The sequence below is a fragment of the Mizuhopecten yessoensis genome, unplaced genomic scaffold (genome assembly GCF_002113885.1).
Source record: "Mizuhopecten yessoensis strain PY_sf001 unplaced genomic scaffold, ASM211388v2 scaffold11125, whole genome shotgun sequence".
NCBI lineage: Eukaryota > Metazoa > Mollusca > Bivalvia > Pectinida > Pectinidae > Mizuhopecten > Mizuhopecten yessoensis.
In genome coordinates, this window is record NW_018408892.1 from 871,171 (window position 1) to 895,980 (window position 24,810).

General features: G+C 39.1%; 1 protein-coding gene across 7 annotated transcripts in view; it reads left to right on the forward strand.

Annotated features, from left to right (window-relative positions):
- LOC110466242 (E3 ubiquitin-protein ligase HERC2-like) overlaps positions 1 to 24,810 on the forward strand; it is a 107,613-nt gene that overhangs the window by 38,812 nt on the left and 43,991 nt on the right. For 5 of the 7 annotated variants that reach the window (XM_021522639.1, XM_021522640.1, XM_021522642.1 and 2 more), the window contains 27 exons: positions 2,999 to 3,218; positions 3,998 to 4,258; positions 4,816 to 5,101; positions 5,496 to 5,657; positions 6,343 to 6,546; positions 6,961 to 7,112; positions 7,667 to 7,926; positions 8,701 to 8,872; positions 9,111 to 9,384; positions 10,124 to 10,324; positions 10,834 to 11,062; positions 11,522 to 11,667; positions 12,289 to 12,425; positions 12,931 to 13,115; positions 13,755 to 13,910; positions 14,802 to 14,987; positions 16,313 to 16,495; positions 16,867 to 16,958; positions 17,508 to 17,787; positions 18,330 to 18,561; positions 19,142 to 19,298; positions 20,094 to 20,289; positions 21,359 to 21,594; positions 22,038 to 22,214; positions 22,753 to 22,889; positions 23,849 to 24,038; positions 24,585 to 24,732. In XM_021522639.1, the coding sequence (XP_021378314.1) occupies positions 2,999 to 3,218; positions 3,998 to 4,258; positions 4,816 to 5,101; positions 5,496 to 5,657; positions 6,343 to 6,546; positions 6,961 to 7,112; positions 7,667 to 7,926; positions 8,701 to 8,872; positions 9,111 to 9,384; positions 10,124 to 10,324; positions 10,834 to 11,062; positions 11,522 to 11,667; positions 12,289 to 12,425; positions 12,931 to 13,115; positions 13,755 to 13,910; positions 14,802 to 14,987; positions 16,313 to 16,495; positions 16,867 to 16,958; positions 17,508 to 17,787; positions 18,330 to 18,561; positions 19,142 to 19,298; positions 20,094 to 20,289; positions 21,359 to 21,594; positions 22,038 to 22,214; positions 22,753 to 22,889; positions 23,849 to 24,038; positions 24,585 to 24,732 (5,259 nt within the window). Of the gene's footprint in view, positions 1 to 1,319; positions 1,377 to 2,998; positions 3,219 to 3,997; positions 4,259 to 4,815; positions 5,102 to 5,495; positions 5,658 to 6,342; positions 6,547 to 6,960; positions 7,113 to 7,666; positions 7,927 to 8,700; positions 8,873 to 9,110; positions 9,385 to 10,123; positions 10,325 to 10,833; positions 11,063 to 11,521; positions 11,668 to 12,288; positions 12,426 to 12,930; positions 13,116 to 13,754; positions 13,911 to 14,801; positions 14,988 to 16,312; positions 16,496 to 16,866; positions 16,959 to 17,507; positions 17,788 to 18,329; positions 18,562 to 19,141; positions 19,299 to 20,093; positions 20,290 to 21,358; positions 21,595 to 22,037; positions 22,215 to 22,752; positions 22,890 to 23,848; positions 24,039 to 24,584; positions 24,733 to 24,810 lie in introns of those variants that run through there. The other 2 variants (XM_021522645.1, XM_021522641.1) reach the window with 2 other exon arrangements.

Below are 24,810 nucleotides of genomic sequence, written 5' to 3' on the forward strand. Positions count from 1 at the left end.
ACAACCAGGTAACATTACTGTCCCAAGCCCTTCTCACCCATCATAGACTCCTGGACATGGGGACAACAACCAGGTAACATTACTGACCCAAACCCTCCTCACCTATCATAGATTCCCGGACAAGGGGACAACAACCAGGTAACATTACTGACCCAAACCCTCCTCATCCATCATAGTCTCCTGGACATGGGGACAACAACCAGGTAACATTACTGACCCAAACCCCCCTCACCCATCATAGTCTCCTGGACATTTGGACAACAAGCAGATAACACTACTGACCTAAATCCCCCTCACCCATCATAGAGTCCTGGACTTGGGGACAACAACCAGGTAACATTACTGACCCAAACCCTCCTCACCCATCATCGACTCCTGGACATGGGGACAACAACCAGCTAACATTACTGACCCAAACCCTCCTCACCCATCATCGACTCCTGGACATGGGGACAACAACCAGCTAACATTACTGACCCAAACCCTCCTCACCCATCATAGAGTCCTGGACATGGGGACAACAACCAGGAAACATTACTGACCGAAACCCTCCTCCCCCATCATAGACTCCTGGACATGGGGACAACAGCCAGGTAACATTACTGACCCAAACCCCCCCCCTCACCCATCATAGACTCCTGGACATGAGGACAACAACCAGGGAACATTACTGACCCAAACCCTCCTCACCCATCATCGACTCCTGGACATGGGGACAACAACCAGGAAACATTACTGACCCAAACCCTCCTCACCCATCATCGACTCCTGGACATGGGGACAACAACCAGGAAACATTACTGACCCAAACCCTCCTCACCCATCATAGGCTCCTGGACATGAGGACAACAACCAGGTAACATTACTGACCCAAACCCCCCTCACCCATCATAGTCTCCTGGACATTTGGGCAACAAGCAGATAAGACTACTGACCTAAATCCCCCTCACCCATCATAGAGTCCTGGACTTGGGGACAACAACCAGGAAACATTACTGACCCAAACCCTCCTCACCCATCATAGAGTCCTGGACATGGGGACAACAACCAGGAAACATTACTGACCGAAACCCTCCTCACCCATCATAGACTCCTGGACATGGGGACAACAACCAGGTAACATTACTGACCCAAACCCTCCTCACCCATCATAGACTAGGGGACATGGGGACAACAGCCAGGTAACATTACTGACCCAAACCCTCCGCACCCATCATAGACTAGGGGACATGCGGACAACAGCCAGGTAACATTACTGACCCAACCCCTCCTCGCCCATCATAGACTAGGGGACATGCGGACAACAGCCAGGTAACATTACTGACCCAAACCCTCCTCACCCATCATAGACTCCTAGACATGGGGACAACAACCAGGTAAAATTACTGACCAAAACCCTCCTCACCCATCATAGACTCCTGGACATGGGGACAACAGCCAGGTACCATTACTGACCCAACCCCTCCCCCTCACCCATCATAGACTCCTGGACATGGGAACAACCAGGTAACATTACTGACCCAAACCCTCTAAGACTACTAGGACATGGGGACAACAACCAGGTAACATAACTGACCCAAACCCTCCTCACCCATCATAGAGTCCTGGACATGGGAACAACAACCAGGTAACGTTATCGACCCAAACCCCCCTCATCCATCATAGACTCCTGGACATGGGGACAACAACCCCTCCTCACCCATCATAGACTCCTAGACATGGGGACAACAACCAGGTAAAATTATTGACCAAAACCCTCCTCACCCATCATAGACTCCTGGAGGTAACATTACTGACCCAAACCCTCCTCACCTATCATAGATTCCCGGACAAGGGGACAACAACCAGGTAACATTACTGACCGAAACCCTCTAAGACTACTAGACATGTACTGCCAGGTAACATTACTGACCCAAACCCTCTAAGACTACTAGACATGTACTGCCAGGTAACATTACTGACCCAAACCCTCTAAGACTACTAGACATGTAGGACAACAACCAGGTAACATTACTGACCCAACCCCTCCCCCTCACCCATCATAGACTCCTGGACATGGTGACAACCAGGTAACATTACTGACCCAAACCCTCCCCCTCACCCATCCTAGACTCCTGGACATGGGGACAACAACCAAGTAACATTACTGACCTAAACCCTCCTCACCCATCATAGACTCCTGGACATGGTGACAACCAGGTAACATTACTGACCCAAACCCCCCCCCTCACCCATCATAGACTCCTGGACATGGGGACAACCAGGTAACATTACTGACCCAAACCCTCCCCCTCACCCATCATAGACTCCTGGACATGGGGACAACAACCAGGTAACATTACTGACCCAAACCCTCTAAGACTACTAGACATGTACTGGTAATAACACCTCCCAAAAACTGTCCTCACCCCTCTAAGACTACTACACATGTACTGGTAATAACACCTACCGAAAACCGTCCTCACCCCTCTAAGACTACTACACATGTTCTGGTAATAACACCTACCCAAAACCGTCCTCACCCCTCTAAGACAACTAGACATGTACTGGTAATAACACCTACCCAAAACCGTCCTCACCACTCTAAAACTCTTACACATGTAGTGGTTATAACACCTACACTAAACCGTCTCCATCCCTCATATAGACTCCTTGACATTGGGATTAACAACTTGGTAAGATGATCACCTACCCTTCCTAGTCCTCTTCTGGGTCAGATTGGACAAATGTACATATATGTAGAATATATATTGTTGGTCAGATTTGAGAATACCTGTTTACAAAATTTGATTGATTTTGATCTACAAAACCTTTTGTATGACATCTGGACCAAAATGTGTCTGTCAGAATGAAAACATTTTCAGATGACTTAGTTCAACTTATATCACATTTTGTACTGTGGAGGTCTGGTTTACACAGGTTTGTGTATTATACAGTGTGTGTTTTAAACAGGTTACACTTAATCTTTGTGTTAGATATGTCTGATTATGTTTAACAGACACAAACCAGCTGCGGGAATGCCTGACGTCCCAGCTGTACGAGCACCAGAAGCTTTGCACAGAGGCTGCCTGCAGCTCCATGTCTGTGACTCGCCTACAGCAGCGCCTCGCCGTCATGGAGCGCTACTTTGTTGCTCTCAGTCGCCAGACACCAGCGGAGGGTCGCACACCCACCAAGAAAAGCCAGGCAAACCAGACCAATCTCAGCAAACAGAAAAGGTATAGCTTCAGTCGATGCTTATAAAGTACCATATAGTTATGGGTCAACTGATGAACACCTCACAGCATAGATATACTGTACTGTACCTGTGTAGTCAGCAGTTGTACCTTGTGAATAAAGACTTTGATTATGTAGGATAGAGGAGAACTAGGATCTTTAGAATCAGGAGATTGAAGCCTGAAAAAGTGGTTTTAGAGTACCTCACCCCTCTAAAAATGTTTTGGAAAAATTAAATTCATCGATGAAAAAACCAGTCCGTTTTGATGAAAAACTTTTTCTGTCAGATAATAAATAGATTTGTATTTTTGGGAATTATGATTAAACTTTATGGCGACTAACTTGATTTCATTTTTCGTCCTTGGGAAGACTTGAACTGTGATGTGAGCAAGGCTGTTAACTGAGGAGCTGAGGGAATTTTAGCTATGCACATGACTGTATTATTTTTCTGGAAGCATTGCACATTTCCTCCTGCTGACCCAAAGAACCATGTCCTTACTAAACAAATCTTTTTGATTACAACTTATTTCATTATCACCATGTAGAAATAAGAGCATGTCTTTATTTCTTTGAAATTAAGTTAAAAATGCATTCATTGAATTATTTAGATATGCACTTGTACTATCATGATAGTAAACAATATTTGTGTATTTTAAACACTGGTATTTTTTAAATCACAGAAAAAAATGTACCTTAGAGCAAAAAATTGTACATGTAGTTGTGTGTTTTCAGTCTGTTTAGAGGAACTCCATCCTTGACCTTTTCCTCCTTTCTTCCCCAGTTCCGTAAAGCCCGCAGAGAAAGCCACTATGGGTTTAGCTCGTGTTGGATCACGGGCTGCCCTCGGTTTCGCTTTTGCATTCCTACGCCGTGCCTGGCGATCGGGTGAGGATGCCGACTTGTGTAGTGAGCTGCTGCAGGAGTCCCTAGAGGCACTTCAATCCCTCCCTGAGGCCACATTGTTTGATGAGGGGTCCGTGTCCTCGGTGTGGCTTGAGGTCGTAGAGAGGGCATCCAAGTTCCTACACTCTTTAGTGGCTGGGTAAGACATGGACATCCTGCAAGATTTCTCACCTTTGTCACGCTTTAACCTGAAACTAACCTCAACCTGATAGAAGTAGTTAAAAAAAAATAATAGTAGGAAGTGCTCTTAAAAATCAGGTAAAGAATCAATTTACTGAGAAAAATATTTTTTGTTACTGATAAGGGAAGTTATACTCAATCTAACAAATGCAGATTTACAAGATCCCCCTTAATCTTTTGTTAAAAATAAAGGTGGGAGCCAGCCATTCATTTTGATTGCAGTAATAATTATATTTGTCTAAAATACAGATATTTCGCTGATCTTTCTTGCATGTCCTGTTTATCCATATTCTTTCCTTCATTGACCTTCATTGACCTTCATTGACCTGTCAAGGTTATTAAAAGATTTTAGTCTGAGATTTTAACACTAGTTGTAATTATTAATTTGTGTGTGGAAAAATAAGAGGAGTTAGGTTTAGTAAGGTTTATGTACATTTTCTTTTTTGTACTGTTGCCATAAAGAATGTCTAAACTCCTATGAGTTTATGAAATTATTTCTGAATTCATCTTTCACAGTGACTTAAGTGGAAGTGCTAGCTCCAAGGCACCAAGCAAAATCCCGGTTCAGGACCAACAGACTGCATTGTCTCTTTTGTTGGAACTCTCCATTCAGAGAGGCTCATTAAGTCACATACTCAGCTCGGTACTTCTGCTGCTGAACCTGTGGAACAACAGTCGACACGAGTTTGACAACCGTGTGAGCAGCAGTCTCAATAGTGCCCCACTTATCCCTTTCCTGAAACGCTTCCAGAGCATCCAAATGGTCAAGTCCCGCCTGTATGATGTCTCGAAATGGGAGGAGGTGGGTGACTCTTCCTTTTTGGAATATTTTCATATTTGATAAATACTGTAAAACATTTTTTTATGCGTTTTTTAGTTTGTAAAAAATATTGTTTTGTCAAAGACCAAAGTCTCTCGGAGAGCATGTGACTATTGCATCAAAATGGTCTTCTTCCACATTGTGAATTGTAGTTAGTGTTTCTTCTTCAAAGACTTCCAGGGAGCATTTTGTAAATTGACATGATAAATTTATGCAGGATTTACTGCATTTAACTATGAGATGAACCTGTTATTTACCTGACAGGTGTAATTTACATGTAACCTGTTACTGGTAGCCATTTACCTGTAGTTTTCAGGTGTTTTTTCCTGTAATTTATCTTTAAATTACCTGTTATTTACTGTAACTTGTGTTGCAGTCGGAGGCGTATACTGTAAGTCCCACAGACTGTTTCCTACATTATTTGTCCTACCCGGACAACGTTAACACGCCGGTGGACCTAAAACAGTGTGCCGTCGTCATCATGTCCCAGCTCGACCGATTCTCTAGTCCCTACCTACCTCCATCACATTCACAAAAGGTTTGTACCTTCTGCTATTCCACTAGTCCTAAAAACCAGTCGGCTTTTTGAAATAAGTAAGAAGTCATATATATACATCAGTTTAATTGTGGGTTAAATTTCGTCTTTAAGATAGGCTATGATAGACGTTAAACATGTGAATTGGATAATTACAATGCTTTATATTCAATGGTCTCATATCTAAACTCTTAGTTATGTGAACCTTTTTGTGTACCAGAAGCATTGCTGATGTTCTAAATTTAAAACAACTATTTTAAGGAACTCACTGTATGTACATGAGATGCTTACATAACAAGTGATTATAAATTTCAAAAGAGATGATGTGAGATGTCTTTGAAAAGATACGAAATAATCATTGCCAGGTAACAGTGCACTAGTGGTTGCTTACATTGTAGTTTTGGCTAATATGCTGAAATTTTGGTACGAGTAGAAACAGATTAAATCAGCGAGACTACCAATTACCTGACTGTCTACATAGTTGCTTATCTACCTGCTCATGTTTAAAATGTCCAGATGTGTTGAAATAGATGGTATTCAACTGTTCTTCTTTAACAAGACAAATTGTCTGGGACTATTGACTCTTGTTACAATGATTGTCCATAATTCCATAACTTTACTATGAATCTGTTAAGATCCTCTATATATTTTATCTATATAAACTAGTCTCTTACCTCAATTTTGACAGTCACACAGAAACAACCTCACACAGGAAGTGTACAGCTGGGGCTGGCAGGCTTGGGCAGTAGGGGCCAGCAAACAGGGACCACACCTTCTCGAGTTCTTCATGGATGTGGGAGGAATTCTACAAATCACTTGTGCTGAACGATGTATACTGGTGTTGGCAAAGAACGGAAAACTATACACAATGTATTACAGTACAGACTCGCCGGTACGTCGGGATTCGTTCCGAACATTTACGTTGTCAGTGATATAATTCTGTATTAATTCTTATCACTGGACATTGCATGTGTACATCATGTAGTTCTATTTTGTTTTTTGGTATTTAAATTTTACAATGTCTTGGATTCTGTCTTTTAACTGTTTTTAACCCAAAGCTCTGCTCCAAATAAATAAAAGTTTGTTTAATTACGAAAATCGGTTAAAATTTGGTAAAACTCCATGTAATACACATCGTTTTAATCCATGCCATTCACTCCTAAAGTCACATTTGAACCTCACCAAATCAAAGACTGGGCAAGTCCAATTTAAATATGAAGGGGTGAATATGAATTAATACCAGGGTAAATGGAAATACTTGACAGTCATATGTGATTTTTTCACCGTTGTTGTTTTCCGAACACAGGGACTGCAGTTGGTGACTGGTTTCGGTGACCGAGAAGTAGTCAAGATATCGTCTCATCCTGACGGGAAACACTTCTTGGCCCTTTCTAGCGATGGCGAAGTATTCTCATGGGGAAATGGGGACGGAGGTCGACTAGGACACGGAGACAATATGTATGTACATTTAAACATTGCTCAAAACGAATCTGGAGAAACGTGATTTATCCTACAACATATGTCATTCCCTAGCTACTTAGAGGACTTATCATATATATTACAGACGTTTTCATGTAAATCCTGTTGAATTTTCACTTATCTCATCCAAAGTTAGATTCAAATTACCTGAATGAAATATTTTACACATAGTTCTGTTCTTTTTTTCATGGATTAATTCAGCAATTTAAACAAATTTATCATGAAAGCAGATGTTGGTATACAAAATATGTAAAATTTACATGTTAAGGGCGAATTTTAAAACACTAGCAAAAATTGATGGTTCTACTAAATATAGAAAGTTTGACGGAGCAAACAATTCTCATTATACAGTATGTATGGTATGCATAGTAAACCATGTACAAATGTCTGATAAGTTTGTCTTTATTATGGGAGGACAAAGAATGACCTTCCTGGTAAGTTGAATTGTGGCAAACATTTCCCAGCAAACAGAACCATTTAGTTTGGCAAGAATATCATGACTGAATATTTTGCTGGTTATTTTTTGTGTACAGATCTCTTGAGGAGCCAACTTTGATCTCGGCCCTGACGGGTAAACAGATTGTACAGATATCGTGTGGGAGTACGTACAGTGCCGCCCGTACAGTGAACGGCGAGCTGTACACGTGGGGCCGAGGTAATTACGGTAGACTGGGACACGGCAGTACAGATGACCAGTGTCTACCAGGTCTCATCAAGACACTAAAAGGCCACCGCATCCTAGACGTGGCCTGTGGCAGTGGGGACGCCCAGACCATCGCCGTCAGCGACACAGGTACGTTGTACAACATCTCTGGGAGAACACGTTTTTTACTCTTGGACAAGGGTAATGAAAAGTAAATCAAAAGAATATTGAATAATTGATGGAATGTAAACCTGTTCTCCGAATCTGTACACTGATGATGAGTAAAATCATGGCAGCCAAGTGAATCCAATTTTAAAACTAAAACTTTGTTCTTGGAATTTTAGATCCTACATTTCATCTTTTGAAATTTTATTCTGTCATACTTACTATAGAGATATATTTCAATGTTTCAATTGGAAAAATATGTAATTAACACATTTTAGAGATGATGAAAATCGAACTATTTCAAATTATGGATAAGAAAATGTTTCTAAGCCCCTAAATGTTTTCTCGGGGGGAGGCCTTCTTATCAACCTTAGCCAGAAGAGTAAAAAGAACATTGGCATAGAATCACGCAACTTTTCCTCAATGAGAAAGGTTTATCTTTCAGTTTAGAACATAACCATTTTAACCCTAGATGGCTATATGTTAAAAGTACAATAAACATCTGCGGAAACTTTGAGAATATCGATGCAAGTTCTTTTTGTCAAATGACAGATTTGAAGCCATTTTAGAATAATCTGTTTAGTGTTCATACCTTACCCCTTCATACTGCAAACTCTGTAATTTTTCCTCGGCTAAATTTTCACCATTATGCCCTTCAAAAAATATTTCTCCTTTGTTTTTCCTCCTGTTAGAGATACTACTAACTGTAAATATCTAACAAAAGAAGAAAACATTTTGGTTTACAATTTCATGTTGTAGGTGCTGTGTACTCTTGGGGTGATGGTGATTACGGAAAGCTTGGACGTGGAGGCAATGACGGGTGTAAGACACCAAAGGTCGTAGAGAGGCTCATCGGCCAGGATGTGTACCGTGTATTCTGTGGAGCTCAGTTCAGCCTCGCTCTCACTCGCTCAGGCGGGGTTTTCGCATGGTAAGACAGGATGAAACAATCTTAAATAAAGACAGGATGAAACAATGTTAAACATTAGTGTTTGCTGGATTGACAAGGCTTGACAGTTTGAATAATGATTTCGTTCATGAAAGGTAGAGAGTTAACTCATTCACCCCTGAAATTTCATACTGAACCATACCAACCTTTGAATTGGAATAGTTTAAATGTGTCTTCAGGGGTGAATGAGTTAAATAGATCCATGTGATCTGTATTTCAGGGGGAAGGGAGATAACCACAGATTGGGCCATGGGTCTGAGGATCATGTACGGCATCCCAAACAGATTGAAGCTCTTGCCGGTAAGAAGGTTGTGGATATAGCTATTGGCTCCATGCACAGTGTAGCCCTGACTGAAGATGGTGAGGTGTATGGATGGGGACGCAACGAACACGGACAGATCGGAGATCCCTCTAACAACACAATTCCAGAACCCTCTCTGCTCACGGGCGCTGATGGGAGGAACATCATCGGGGCTGCGTGTGGCCCTTCACAGGTAAAACATGGTCAACTCTGTAAGCTCTCCTGACACTGTTACAAATCTTTACTATGAGTTTAACCCCTTCACCACTAGTACTGTATACCATAATGGACTCGCCCATATAAATGTATGGTAGAGTCTATTAAAGTTACCTGGGGTTGAAATGGTTAAAGATTTGAAAATGTTTATTGCATAATGGTCACTTAGAAATTTTACCAGCTTCTATCTTTGACAAAAGGCTGTCAGAATTCAAAGTATAACAGTAGAGCAAGGAGCAGATGATATAGAGCACTTGTTTTTGTTGTGGATACTTACAACAATATTTTCATTATCTCAAATTTTTCTGACAGATTGATATTCAATGACTTTGCTTAATGCATAATGATCTATACAAATTCAGGAACTGTATAGCAATTAACTGTTGTTTGCCTTAACTCAGAATATTTTGCAGAATTCAAACTTCATGAAACACGCTATATACTAGGTAATTGTCGTAAACTACCTTGCTATCAAAAAAAAAGAAAAGATAGTTGGCATGTACATGTTTAGCAAAAATCAGTGACATAATGCCCAGGTTGTTACCCATTTGTGGTGGGTAACATAAAATGTTTTTACAAAGTCCTCGCATGTTCATCTTATGTTTTAGGATTAGAGAAACATGTGGTGGTTATAAAATCATGTTTACAATCCAGCATTATAGAAGGTCTGTTGGTGGTGGTGGTAGTATTTATATATTGTGTCTTATTTTTAACAGACATTCGCTTGGTCATCTGGCGGTCAGTGGACTGTAGGAAACCGAGTGCCCTTCATTGTGGATGTCTGTAAAGGCACATTTGACCAGCTGGATGAACTGCTGTCCCAAGTGTGTGAGGATATGGACGGTCGGTCAGACTGGCCGCCCCCTCAGGACAAAGAATGTATCGCAGTGGCTTCCCTTAATCTCCTCAACCTCCAGGTACTCTTTCCTATCTATTTAATACTTCTGACACCATTCCTGAGGTAAATAGTATCCATGCTGCCATTGTTCAGGTATATTCATAGAGCTTACAGATTTCATTTTGTCTTCGTCATCATTTTGTTACTATAGAGTAAGCATTTTGATAACCCAACCATCTTCATTCCCAGTAGATTGGCTGAATTGTAAAATTGATTGATTACTGGGACGATTTGGTATTAAAAAACGGCCAAATTGTGCCCTTAAACATTGTCTGAAAAGTGTTATATGCTGACTGATGGTGGGGAAATCTTATAAGCGGTGAATTTTCACTCTAGTGGTAGATATTTTTCTCAAATACCAAATAACCAATTGGTTGAAAGGGGTTTTTAGTCTTGTAAGGGAGATAGAAACATGTATGAAATGAAAACATTGCCTTGGGAAATTGATGAAAAAGGTCATAAATTTTGCCCAGGACGGATCTAAGTTTATAAATATAAGTGTAACTGTTTGTGGAATTATCTTTTTAGCTTCATGCTGCAATATCACAATCTGAAAATATGGAGATACTTGGCTTGGGATCTGGGAGCCCTCTGGTGACAAGTCTGAAACAGAGAGTTGTGTCCCTTGCCAGTAATGTAGGTGTGATGAACACAGTACAGTTGGCTGCCCAGAATGCTCTCCAGAGTGGCTGGTCCATCCTGTTACCCACTGCAGAGGAGAGAGCACGGGCCCTTTCATCACTCCTCTCAAATGGAGGTATGTAGCTAGCATCCCAGTCATAGGAAAGTCGGGTATAAAAACTTTGTTGAAGAGGAAATAACTTTTGCCTCCATGTTCTATCCTTGCCCACAAGATTATACTGTTTCTGATGTTGAGTTCATAATATGATATATGATTAAAATAGAAATTCTTTCTGGATTATTAAAGCTAATTAGGTTTAATATTCCTTAATGCTGTCCCCGTATCCTTTTGAAGCATAGAATTTCAAAAGAACCTCAGTCACTTTTTGTAAAAAAATAAATTCATTTGAACTATGCAAAAGGACCCCATTAACAACATGTGCACTGGCAACACTGTCAATGTGGAGAAATCCACCTGTGTTAAGGGTTTTATAATGTCTCGTGTTCTAAATATGAATGTGAGACATTTTGAACAGATAAAGCATCTTATCTGCTGTCTTCAGCTGCTAAAAGTATGTAGCCGCTTGTATTATAGCTGCTGGTCGTGATGTGGCAGTGATGAGTCCGGGACAGAGGTTTATGACCGATCTTCTGGTCAGTTCCCTGATGGCTGACGGAGGACTCCAATCTGCTCTCGATGCTGCAGTCAAGAAGGAAATGTTGGAAATAGAGGAGAAAAAGGTACTTTATAATGCACTAACATTAAATCCATATAAATAGCGAAATTCTTAGATTTTTGTATTAATTAGTATAGATTATACCTCATGAAGAATGGCTTGGTATGATAAAATATAAAAAACAATATTATCTTTGGGAACTAAAACAGACATTGATGCTGGTATTCATGCAGCAGGTTGATACACAAAAACAAGAGCTTCCTTGTGCATTCATTAAGATATTAAGAGATATTGGATGAGGTAATATAAGGTAATCAATGTTTGGATAATTTGTTTTGCAGCAGTTATACAAAATCATGTTCTATTTATATATGAGTGTCTTGAATATTCCTGGAACAATTCCTGGTGAAATTACCAAATATTCATCGAGTGGACATGCATGATCGCAGAAATAATAAGAAAAATCGTAAATTCATTGGAGTATTTTCATTTTAATATTGTGATGTGTATAAACTACAATACACTTTAGCTTCACTGGTATGCCTTTTGTTAGCTGCGGGAACCGTAGCTGATGGTCCGATAACAATAAAAAAAAAATCAATCAAAAGGATCGGGCCTAGAAGCTACGGTTCCCGCAGCTAGCCTTTTGTTAGATCACCATTAATGGTTTACCTTTCTTATTTAGGAAAAGGACAGAGAAAATGGAGATGTTGATTCAGAAAAGTCGGAAGAAACCAAATCAGAAGACTTGCAGACAGAAAGAGATACAGATGAATATGGAGCCACCATCCCTTTATTACAGCTAATACAACAGTTACTTAGGTATAACAGCCACCATCCCTTTATTACAGCTAATACAACTGTTACTCAGGTATAACAGCCACCATCCCTTTATTACAACTAATACAACAGTTACTCAGGTATAAGAGTCGTATATTGTGAATATAGTAATGTTTACATTTCAGGAATATTAGTTGCGGTGAAAGCTTAAGTGACAAGAGTTTTCTTGACATTCAGTTTGGTAAAAAATCATATTCAAGTACCTGGTACATTTTCTGAGATTTGCGTACCTTTGATATCTTTTCTCACAAAAATCTCTTTGGTATCACTAAAAGTGTTCCACTGCCAAAACATTGCATATTAAACCTCTTCCACGTTCAGGACAAAAAAACATGTTTATGGTGAAACATCTCTCATACATATATATTGCTGATCATGTGATGGAAGCAGATCCTGTTCCAGACTTTAATTTTGCAATTATATATCCAATGTGTGGAAAGTAAATCTACTTTCTTGACTCTCTGTTTTACTGTTTATGTTGATACAGAAACTCGTCAACCCACTCACTGTCCCAGCTACACAATCTTGACCGTGACAGTGGGCTTAAGATGGATGACACGGACTCAAAAGAGGCGTCTCCCTCACTCGACCTCCTACTTCAGGTTCAGCGCCTCCTGGTTGCTAGGATATTCCCTCAGGAAATGGACAAGCAGTTGTTCGCAATGGAGATCGGTATGATTATAAATATCACTTACTGTTTTGTTTATAAAATTCGCAATCTAAGATCTTTGTCAACAACGTACTCACCATAACGATCTTAGTTTGTTGCTATTTATTTGTCACATAAATCCAAAACTGTGCATATTGAGTTGTGCCTATGAGGTTGTGAGGTTGGCCCATTCCTGTTCCAATGACACGTGTTCATCACAGAATATTTCTGTGCCACCTGGACCATATTTTCCACGATTTACCCAGATCAAAAGCACAAGCCCTCTTGTGAGAGCCCAATCCCTTTGTTTAGTATGCATGTATATATATTTGTCACTGCTGTAGAAAAGATTGAAATCAAATAAACTGTGTACAGTATATGGCAAAGATTGAAGGAATCTACCTGTGAATTGCAGATGTGCAATACACTACTGTATAACACGAAATGTTCGTGGGTACTTTCCTTTGTGGTTTGAAGCCATTTAGATCGTTTTGTGGATATCCTATATTAACAAACAGTAGACACGTTTATCATTCAAATTTGTTGTATTTATTTTCGTGGTTCAATAGCAACCACGAAAACCACAAATGTTTATACACAACCAACATTTCATGTTATACAGTATATTCATGCATAATGTTATTGTTTTGTGTTTGTTTCAGAGCTGGAGGCCCAGGGTACAGGACAGCTGTTGAGGAAATATGTGTCGTTACTGTGCAATCATGTATCTGACGTGTTACAGGTTGCTGTCAGTTTGTCCCACACCAGCCCCAAACACTTCTCTGTGGTCTCCAAGGTCATACGCAAGGACGTCACAGGTAAGGGGGCAATAAAACCTACACAGACCAATGAAAGGGATAATAGACAAGACAGAATAGATATAGAAGAACCTAAGTATATTATCTGGGTTTATCAAATCCCGTCTGCAATATATATACACATAAACAACCGTGGTTCACTGCAGCCTCCCCGGATAAAGGGGGGCTACTACCAATTTAAGAGACCCTTATAGGGGACAATATACTGCTCTGTGATTGGTCAATTTGTCATCTACTAATTACCATACCTTCATTAACATATATAACCAAACTGCAGCCCATGCCATGATCATGACTGAATAGGGAAACGTCATGAGTTGGATATAAACTAAGCAAGTAAATGTTTTATGTAAAATATTGCTAAAATGAATTGATGTATGCCGATATGCGCACACGTGTGTGATCAGATAATTCAAAGAAAACGAACAACAAAATACACATTTTACATAGTAAATATCATTTTACAACAATGAAAAAAAAATCATAAGAAATATATTTAAAAAAAATAAATTCAGAGATCGATTTTCGGAGCATGAACATCAGGTTTTTTTCAGATTTTTTGGGTGCGCAAAATATTCGAGTAGAAGCTTTTTTCCCCGATTTTCAGCCTCAAAAAGTACCTGCGCAAATTACACAGGTGCGCAAATTACATGGGGTTTTACGGTATACAAAACACTTATATTATTATAACGACTAAAACAAAAGAGGAGCTGGCTACATCGTTGTATATAAACTATAATTTAATATATTAAATATCAAATTATCATTTAAAAGGCACACATCCTGTCCAGGAAAAAAAACCCCAAAACATCCTGTTGTAAAAATGATTTAAGTGAAACAAAGGGGTTTTGTAGTTTGAAATTTCAATGCTCAACCATCTTTCTTTTTCAGGTATTTTATTGCCAGAGATGGTGACCTGTATGATCCTGCTCCACTTGAAGAACCCATTAGTAATCTACCAATCACGATGCGTGTCTGTTCTGGAGGGCCTGCTTGACCTTCTCAACCAGTACAACAAGCTGGCGCCGGGTCTGGACCGCGACGACAAGGAAGACCTGGCCTGGCCAGGAGTCTGGAGTAAGTCTGTGTGTCACGGGAGTATTTTTGATCAGCTGATCTTCCGTTTTTGATAAGCTTATCTTCTGTTTGCTATTAGCTTGAATGTTGTTTTCAAATGCAACAATGACAGAGGTAATGCCTTACTGACATGTACAGATTAAATCAGGTCTTGAAAGGCATCACCAAGAATAATTGCCAAATGACAATACTAGAACATTAAGTCTATACATATATTTTTCAGGAAATTTACAACTCCTGGTTTAACCAATCAGTCAGAGCAAAGAGATTTGCTTTCGGTGATAATGACGTCATTTGTGTACATTGTAACATCATGTGTCATGTTGGCCATTACCAACTAGAATCTCGGGCCGTTTTTGTTTATTGGATCCAAACGGCTAAACAGGTTAGACCAGAGTTCGTTTATTAAATAAGGTCGGACCTCAAAATCTGATGCTGCTTTCGGGCGAGCCTTGACAAAGCCTTACAAGGCCTGCATAAACATAAGCAGGTCCACTGGTATTAATAAGCAAAATGTTACATTTAAAAACAGACAAACCATTTGTTCCGCATAAATGAACAGGCTCCTGCATTCTCTCCTTTATTAATATCAATAAATGATACAAATATATGACTGTGTTTCCCAGTGACATAGGAAATGACTGACATTTACTTACAATCCAATTTATTATATAATATCAAAGTTTTACTTTATGCACAAACAATGTGCATATTAACTGTGTCCCAACATTTCAAGACCAACCGATCCCTTTATCAAGCTATTACCGAGTGAGCGATTACCTGTACAATGATGTAACGAAATTGTATATTTCATATGTCACTTGACAAAGGACGTTTTGCCTATCAATATAGAGTGTAGACGGTGACACTGTATCAGATATTGAACGCTGCGACACTTTTGATACGTACAATGGTGGTGTATAAAGTAAAACTTTGATATTCCAAACTGACGAATGTTATGACAGAAGTATTCAATTATTACAATTACTATGTTTTATATGAAAAAATATACATCTGCTGTGTTTGTTATCTGTGTCAGCTGAATGATACAAACAGGTCATAACCCAAAAATGCGTGAAAAGGTATGGGGTCACCTGCCTGCCCACGTGGGTTTTCTTCGGGTACTCCGGTTTCCTCCCACAATAAAACCCCCACCCACTAACATCCGGGCCAACAAGAGTGGTTAATATAAGTTGAAATAACTTGTTTCATAATTGTTGTAAAATAGATTACTTGGAAGTACCATCTGATAGTGCCTCCTATTTGTTTAAAATACCAAAAAGAAAATAAATACATCCTAATTTCTACCAACTGTATATTGACAGGTTACACACTAGAGAGGTACCTGCAGAAACCAACAGAAGATGTACAGTTGATCCGTAAACCTGACCTGGAGAACCACAACAAAGATGGAGGCCTGTGGATCGTCATCCACGGCAAGGTGTATGACGTCCATGACTTCAAGTCACAGGCGCCCTGCGGCAGTGAAATACTTCGCAAATATGCAGGTCTGTACATAAAAGATGATAAGCTTTTCCCACACAATGTTCTCTATCTCAGGACATACAGACTTATTTTGTATGTTAGTAAAAAAAGCATGCTATTTTTAGGTTGTATATTATAATTATCATCAGCTGGTTGTAGCTTTTTACTTGATCAAAGTTTAAAACAAAATAATTTGTCTGTAAATCAGGATCAGAATTGTATATATTTTTTTTAAATATTCATTTTCTTACAGAATACGAGTTGATTTTGTTTACTAGCTTATTGAATGACAAGTGTTTAGGACTTTTGAGAGACCGTGTTAAGATATTGTTGTTGGAAACTACTTTAATGATACACATTATTTACAGCAGTTTTGTATTTTTATTTTTATCAGCTCGCGATGCCACTACAGCGTTTGAGGCGGTTCATCACCCAGACGATGCTCGGGAGATGATGCAGGGTTTCTACGTGGGACAGTATGTGGATGTGAGTACCGATACTTCTAGTCAGACAAGTTTGACGGAGAAATAGACAGAGTCTTGATGTTCTAGTCATCTTTCTTACGATCACTCCCGTAAAAGTTCATCAGACCTTTAGTGCTTCAATTCACACATACACGCGGAGCAGTCGCCAGGTACTGGCTGTTGGTCGGTGGTTTTTCTCCGGGAACTCCGGCTTTCTTCCACCACCAATACCTGGCACATCCTTAGATGACCATAGCTGTTAATAGACATAAAACACAAGAAAAAAAAGCAAGCAAACACACATATGTTTCGGGTATAAAGATCCTTGCAACAGCCAAGGTGAGATGAAGACGGGTCAAGCCCAAATAGTATTGTTTACTGTTGGACAAACTTTTCAAACCGCATGTATATATGAAAATGGCTACATATGACTTCCTAATCCCTTCATAAAGATTTTAGAAAAAAAGACACATTCAACCTGTATACTGCAGTTAATCTTTATAGTTCTGTGCACCAGATTGTGTTTGTATATATCTGATATATAGTTATTCACATTATTTTGTAATCATAGCCGGAGAAGGACACAGTGCAGACGTCAGACACAAGCTCTGCCTCTTCGCCCCTAATGGACATTGAACGGGCTCTGGGCATGCTCCTTGGCCTGCATGCAGCCTACATGGCCTGTAGCACACCACTGTCCCAGGAAGAACAGGAGTACAGCCATTGGCTACAGTCCCAGTTCTTCACAGGGGGACTTCAGGTCCTACAGCCAAAGAACCGCTTTGAGGAAGAAAAGGGCGAGAGCCGAACGCCTTCCTGTAACACAACGCCAGGTGAATCCACTTGTAAAAGTAAAAGCACATTTATTGTTTTTATATATCACCGTTAGGATAAAAGTTATTCCCATGCATTCCAACACCTATATTTTTTTTAATTTGGAAATATTTTCAATCACATCTTGCGATACAGAATTGCATGCGACTACTTTATGTTTGTAAATTTATGTTGTTATTATCACAATGTCCAGTAACAGTAAAGAGGGGAAATTTGTTTGATGCTAGGGAAACCGACTTTGTATGTGATAGGGGAGACAGTCTTGTATAACAAGGTATTTTTTTTGTCTTATCAACAAAAAATTTAATGTATCATGTCTCTGTAGATTTGTCTTGTTGTGCATGCAACACACAATAATAGTTAAGCAGTTTGTTCTTCATTTGCCTATTGATGTTTTCTTAATTGTTCTGGAATCACTGTGTACCTTAAATATTTACTCATTCACCCCTGAAGACATATTTGAACTCTTCCAATTCAAAGGTTGGAATAGTTCATTACGAGATTTCAGGAGTTAATTAAAAATATCTGTCCAGTATGACCATTCACACCTATTTTATAGGTACACCACCGACCTCCGAACCGCGACACTTCCCTGTCCAGGACAAAGAGAAGCTGTTTGACCGCCAGGCCTCCCAGGCAGATGTGTCACGGCCGTTCCTTCAGTCTTTGGCCGAGGGTCGCACACAGGATCACTTTACCAAATCCTTCCTGGGAATCATGGAGAAGTATTTCAAACAGCACATGTTGCATATAGACTTTCATCACGATCACCCCATCGAGGAAGTTGGCAGGTAGGATGTATAATGATTATACACTTTTCATGAATGCATCATTTGCCTACCGTTCAAATTTTCAAAGGGAAGAAACCGTACAGCAAAATTAAAAAAATAAACTTATAAATTACTAAAAGACTTTTATGACAAAATAATAGCATCAAATGACATAGTTTGAATCTAAACGAAATGAAGTATGTATGATTTAGCAAGTAGCTGGGTAAAAAGTGAATGTGTGAATCTCCGACATACCCTTTCATATGTGTCTATATATATGAGGTAGGGTTTTTAATAGGACTTTTAGACATCAAAAAAGTGGGCAGGTACATGTTAATAATGACTTATTATACTAAATCTAGGATGAGTTTTCATTTCAAAGGATGCTTGTGAAACTTATCTAGAAATTGATGTTTGCATCAAGCTTTTGGCAAGCTAAAATGAAAATGAAAAGAAGATAGATAGGCATCCATTTGAAAACTTTTCCGTAGACAGGTCTATTGGTATTTATCTTTGTCAGACTTGACTCTGATGGAATGAATTGCAATGTTGAACGGTTGCCGATCCATTGACACTCCACCTGTGATGCTGTGTTTTTCAGACTATTGATTGCCCTGTTGCTGCGTCACCATGACCTCGGCCATGTGGCCATTTCTCTTGTTGAGCACGGCCAGATGGAGCAGAGCAAGCAGCCTCTCCCCAAGTCCATTGTGGAACTGTTCAAAGTTGTTGCTCAGGCAAAGCGTCACCTCATCAAGGTAATCCTCAAATTGGATTTATAATTTATCACATAATGTACTGTGTTATCCAGTGAATATATACCCATGTCATATTTTTTTGTGTGTTAACCCATTTCATATGACCTATCAACCCTGCGGTTGGTTGTAAGATTAAATTGTTTCAATTGTGACGTCACACCTAGGACAAGTACATGACATCACAGACTTATGCACTGGAGTCAAAATGCAGCTTTTTACATTTCAAGATTTGCATGAAAATTGTCGTTTCACATGAATAAATGCCACAAATCTTGATTATGTGATAAAAAGGGTCTTCCACTCGTTTTTCGTTTCATATGAAATTTATGAAACTCGTCACTAATTTTTCATTTTAGCTTTCCAGTGGCTCACTAAATTGAAAAATTCTTAGGCTCATTTCATTAATCTCATATGAAATGGAAACTCATGTAAGATCCTATATATCTACCCTAGTTTTAATTTGCTGTAAGGCATGTCTTTGAACACAACCTATGAATATCTTATTTTGGATTCATTAAAATTAAAATTATTTCAAATTTTAAAAGATATAAGAATATAGTGGTTTTTAATCATCATAAACCAATGCAATAATACGAAAAACCGGAGGCAAATGTTAAAAATGTTCTAACTCCCTTTAATCCCTTTCACCCCTATGTAACTTTAGTAGACTCTACCATGCATTGATATGGAGGGGTCCATTATGGTCTACAGTGGTGAAAAGGGTTAAATTGAAATTGAGTACCCACAGTACATCTTGGTAATTAGTCTGTTCTGAAATTTCTCCTACCCTCACAGGTTCATCAAGACCAGGCAAGATCCTACAAGGAAGTCTGTGCACCAGTTCTAGAACGATGTCACTTCCTGTTCAATGAACTTCGACCTGCTGTAGGGAACGAAGTGAATGCCATCACCCGTTCTCAGCTTTTGAAGAGTGTGCCACGTTGGAGGGATGTTGTCAGCAAAGTCATGACAGAGAAAAAGAAGACCAAATGTAAGTATGACACAGCTGTTCTGACTGGAGGGTGTTGCTCTGACCACTAGATCTCGGGGCCCTCTGAAAAATTACACATTATTATTGGCGAGGTTTGATTTTACAAAATTTTGAAATTATTTACGGTGATGCCTATGGTAAACCTCCGGTCAGTTAGAATAGGCGGATAGTTCGACCACACTTTTTGAATAATGAAAATATTTTTTTTCTGTCTAGTGATAGTTCGAACCCTGCTTACACACGTTTTGGATTGTTCGAACGCACAATTTGAGTACTGAAATTACGTAATTATTGATCCAGGTTGGCTATCGACGATGCAATAATAGCCTCGCGAAACTCGCTTAAACTGGTCTATTTTCGCATCGTCAGTGTTTAACTACTGAATATTGCAAAATAATCTATTGTTTAAGCTTTTCTATGCAGTGAAATATTTTTTGTGCTGAAAGCATAATGTAAAATATTCCATTGATTTTAAAGGTAAAATTCAGGGTGAAAAACCAGGAGTCTTTTCTTCAGAATGAAGTATAGTCAACATAAAAGCCATGCTTTGGGCAGTTTTGAATTCTTATGAAAACGATTGTACTTTAAAAAAAAATTTGTGCTAATTCACAATGTTTCATTTTCTTTATGTTTTTCACGATAACACATTTGGCTCCGTTTAGGAATAATCATCACAATTCTGATGTTATTCAAATAATTTGTCGATACAACTTTTGAGTAAATGATTTGTGAAGTGCACAGTATCTACAAAACAGTTATGATGCTTAGAGCTTTAGAAATGGTAACATGATAAATTCTTGTAAAACTAAAAAAAGTTGTATTGAATGATATTGCAGCTAACTGAATGAAAAGTACAACTTAGATTTATTTCAGCTCAGATACAATATTGGGGTACATGTATTAATTATCAAAGAATTTTTTTAGGTGAAAATTTCAATACAACAAATTTAATGAGAAGTAAAACATATGTTATAAACAACATGGCAAAGCCATTAATTTGTATGCCAATAAATTGTATCATCGTACCTTCAATATTTTTTAACTGAAATTAACACGAATGCTTCCCCAGGTCTGTCTGAGGTTATAGAGGAAACAGAGACGGAGACCAAGGAGGCCAGTATTCTGGCAATGTCGCTGTCCCAGACAGAAGGTGCCACCGGCGGGGAGAACCCCACACCCGCACAAACCAATGACCCACCAAGGCCAGAGGAGAATACCGACGCGGGAGAGGTGAAGGTTTTCGCAAAGGGGACAGCCCCTCCTGTTGTTACAGAGACTCAAGCTTTAGACGCAACAGACAAAAAGGTTGGTGTTATTGTGCATTCCGCTAAATATCATGTCATGTGTCAAAAGAAAACATGATATTATGTGGAATATGACAAGTGTTTTCACTAAGAAAGTATTTTTTTATTAACAAATCTTTTTAAATGCTTTATAAATATGGATATACTGATGACCATAACAAAAATGCCCCAATGGTCTCATAGATTTAACCTGTGCAATTATTTGTTCAGCAATTGACTATAAAAACATGATATTACAGGTAAAAGAAGTTGTGTCTATTCACATGTTCAAAAACAAACTAAATAAGATGCAATACTTAGAGGGAAAAAATCCTCCGGGAACTACAGCTTTCCACCGCCACAAAAACCTGGCATGTCCTTAAATGACCATAGCTGTTAATAGGACGTAAAACACAAACAAACAAAACAAAACTATTTCAACAAACTTTTACAATTATGTTGAAGGTTGATTCGTGGAGTCACATAGTGGGTGCAGTGACAAGTTCCCAGAAGTTCAGCTGGCTACGACAGCGACTAACCGGCTGTAAGATGGAGATGCCACTTGTCAACAACATCATTGAGTTTGTCCTCTACGAACATCCCATTGACATTGAAAAGCTCCGCAGGTCTCTTCATTATCAGGTAGCTATACCAGCCCTTCTCCTTCTGTTGCTAAGCAAACACCTTTTATTTCCCACAAACAATATATATATAGAGATGTTCCTACTGTAAAATGTTACAATATTGATGTCACAGGTGATATAGCCAACCCTTCTCTTTCTGTTGCTAAGCAAACACCTTTTATTTCCCACCTACAATATATAGAGTGATGTTCCTAATGTAAAATGTTACAATATTGATGTCACGGGTAATAGAGCCAACGTCGTTGTCGTTTGTATAGTAGATAATTGGGTCCTTCGCCCTTCCCCTGGATACCCGAAGGTATGCAGGGGATTGGTGAATTAGGGTAAACTCAAATCAGGAGAATAAATCACAACAATCTTGGGGCGGGTTCTTCTACTTTTATTTGGTTGTTTGTCGAGCGGTTTTGCCCACAGTATCCACTTCTTCAGGACCTTTTCTTGATTGCGATGAATCAAGATTAAATATTTAGTCGACACTATTAGGAAATATTTGATATTTGTCAAAGGTTGTTAATGATTGTGACCTTCTTCTACAGGTGGAGCGTGCCCAGTTACGACTAAAGGGTATACAGAGCATGCTGGGATTGGTACACAAAGATCACCTGATCCCTTCCGTCAAGTACGCTGTGCTATGTGGATGGCAAGGGCTCCTCACTGTCGGCAAAATGGCCTGGTACATATCTGCATAATTATATAGACTCTTTAACTTATAAAATGGCCCGGTACATATCTATAAATATATAGACTCTCTAATTTATAAAATGGCCCGTTACATATCTATAAATATATAGACTCTCTAACTTATAAAATGGCCCGGTACATATCTACATATATATAGACTCTCTAACTTATAAAATGGCCCGGTACATATCTATAAATATATAGACTCTCTAGCTTATAAAATGGCCTGGTACATATCTATATATATATAGACTCTCTAGCGTATAAAATGGCCCGGTACATATCCACATATATAGACTCTCTAACTTATGAAATGGCCCGGTACATATCTATATATATATAGACTCTCTAGCGTATAAAATGGCCCGGTACATAACTACATATATAGACTCTTTAACTTATAAAATGACCCGGTACATATCTATAAATATAGAGACTCTCTAGCTTATAAAATGGCCTGGTACATATCTGCATAATTATATAGACTCTTTAACTTATCAAATGGCCCGGTACATATCCGTAAATATATAGACTCTCTAACTTATAAAATGGCCCGGTACATATCTATATATATATAGACTCTCTAGCTTATAAAATGGCCCGGTACATATCTACATATATAGACTCTCTAACTTATAAAATGGCCCGGTACATATCTACATATATAGACTATCTAACTTATAAAATGGCCCATTACATATCTATATATATATAGACTCTCTAACTTATAAAATGGCCCGGTACATATCTTCATATATAGACTCTCTAACTTATAAAATGACCTAGTATCTATATAAAAACTATCTTTACTACAAAATTGCCTGGTTTGTATCCGATGTTGGTCAGTGGAATCTTTTACCTACAAAGTTTTTTTCAGTCAAAGGGTATGGAAATAACAGTTATATCTGTTCTGAAGTCTTTTGGTAATAACTTGCCTTTCCTTTGCTGTAGTGAACCAGTCCCCCACTGCCTGTCCAATGTGAAGCTTATCCCACCGTGTGACCGGATCCTCCTGGAGCTCGCTTTCTCTCACCTGTACAGGTGGGCTATTAATGAGCTCCGTAACGGCATCATACAGTCCGACATGATGTTTAAGGCCCGGGGCATCAATCCATCTACCCCAAGTACTGACTCAGGAAAGGTAAGCATGCCTTAATACCATATATTTTACAGTAGTCAGAGAGAGCAATATTATTTATAGAAATATGATAGGTAGGTGGCCTGCCTCCCTCACAATTTTCTTGGCCATCTTTTTGGTTTATCTGGTTGAAACGGTCTTAACGACACTGGCTCTGGGCTAAACAAATAGGCAGAGCTCAGAATGCACAATTTCAGATTTTCTATTTAAAAAATAGCAATAACCAAACAAGCATGTGCTTCTGTTTCCATTGTAAAAAAATCATGATTTTCCCTAAAATACATTCTGTATGTGAATGAACCTTATTTAATGTAGAAATACTGCAAACCAGGGATTATCAGGCATTTATTGTCAGACAAGTATTATAACCGGACCCTTCGATCTACACATGCCAAATTTTTCAGAGGTCAACTTTGGTCTTGACCTGTGCCTGTTGATTCTTTTCAGGTTCAGCCAGTTGAAATGGTTGAACCAGATTAAGGAAAGCAGCTCTGGTGTATTTAAGTATCTTTATATTTACATTTCTGTTAACTTGCCTGAATGTTGTAGGAGAGACTTAGCCTTGGTGCGCTGCCTCACTCACGCTTCCTCCTGGCCACGATGGGTATCCTGGTGTCGGAGCACCATTCTAACAGTCTCAGCCTCCTCATGAACTCGGGTGTCTTGGGACTTACACAGACCCTGTTACGTCTGGCAGGTAAGGAATCCTTCCGGCTATTGTTAGTGGCATGTTACGTCTGGCAGGTAAGGAATCCTTCCGGCTATTGTTAGTGGC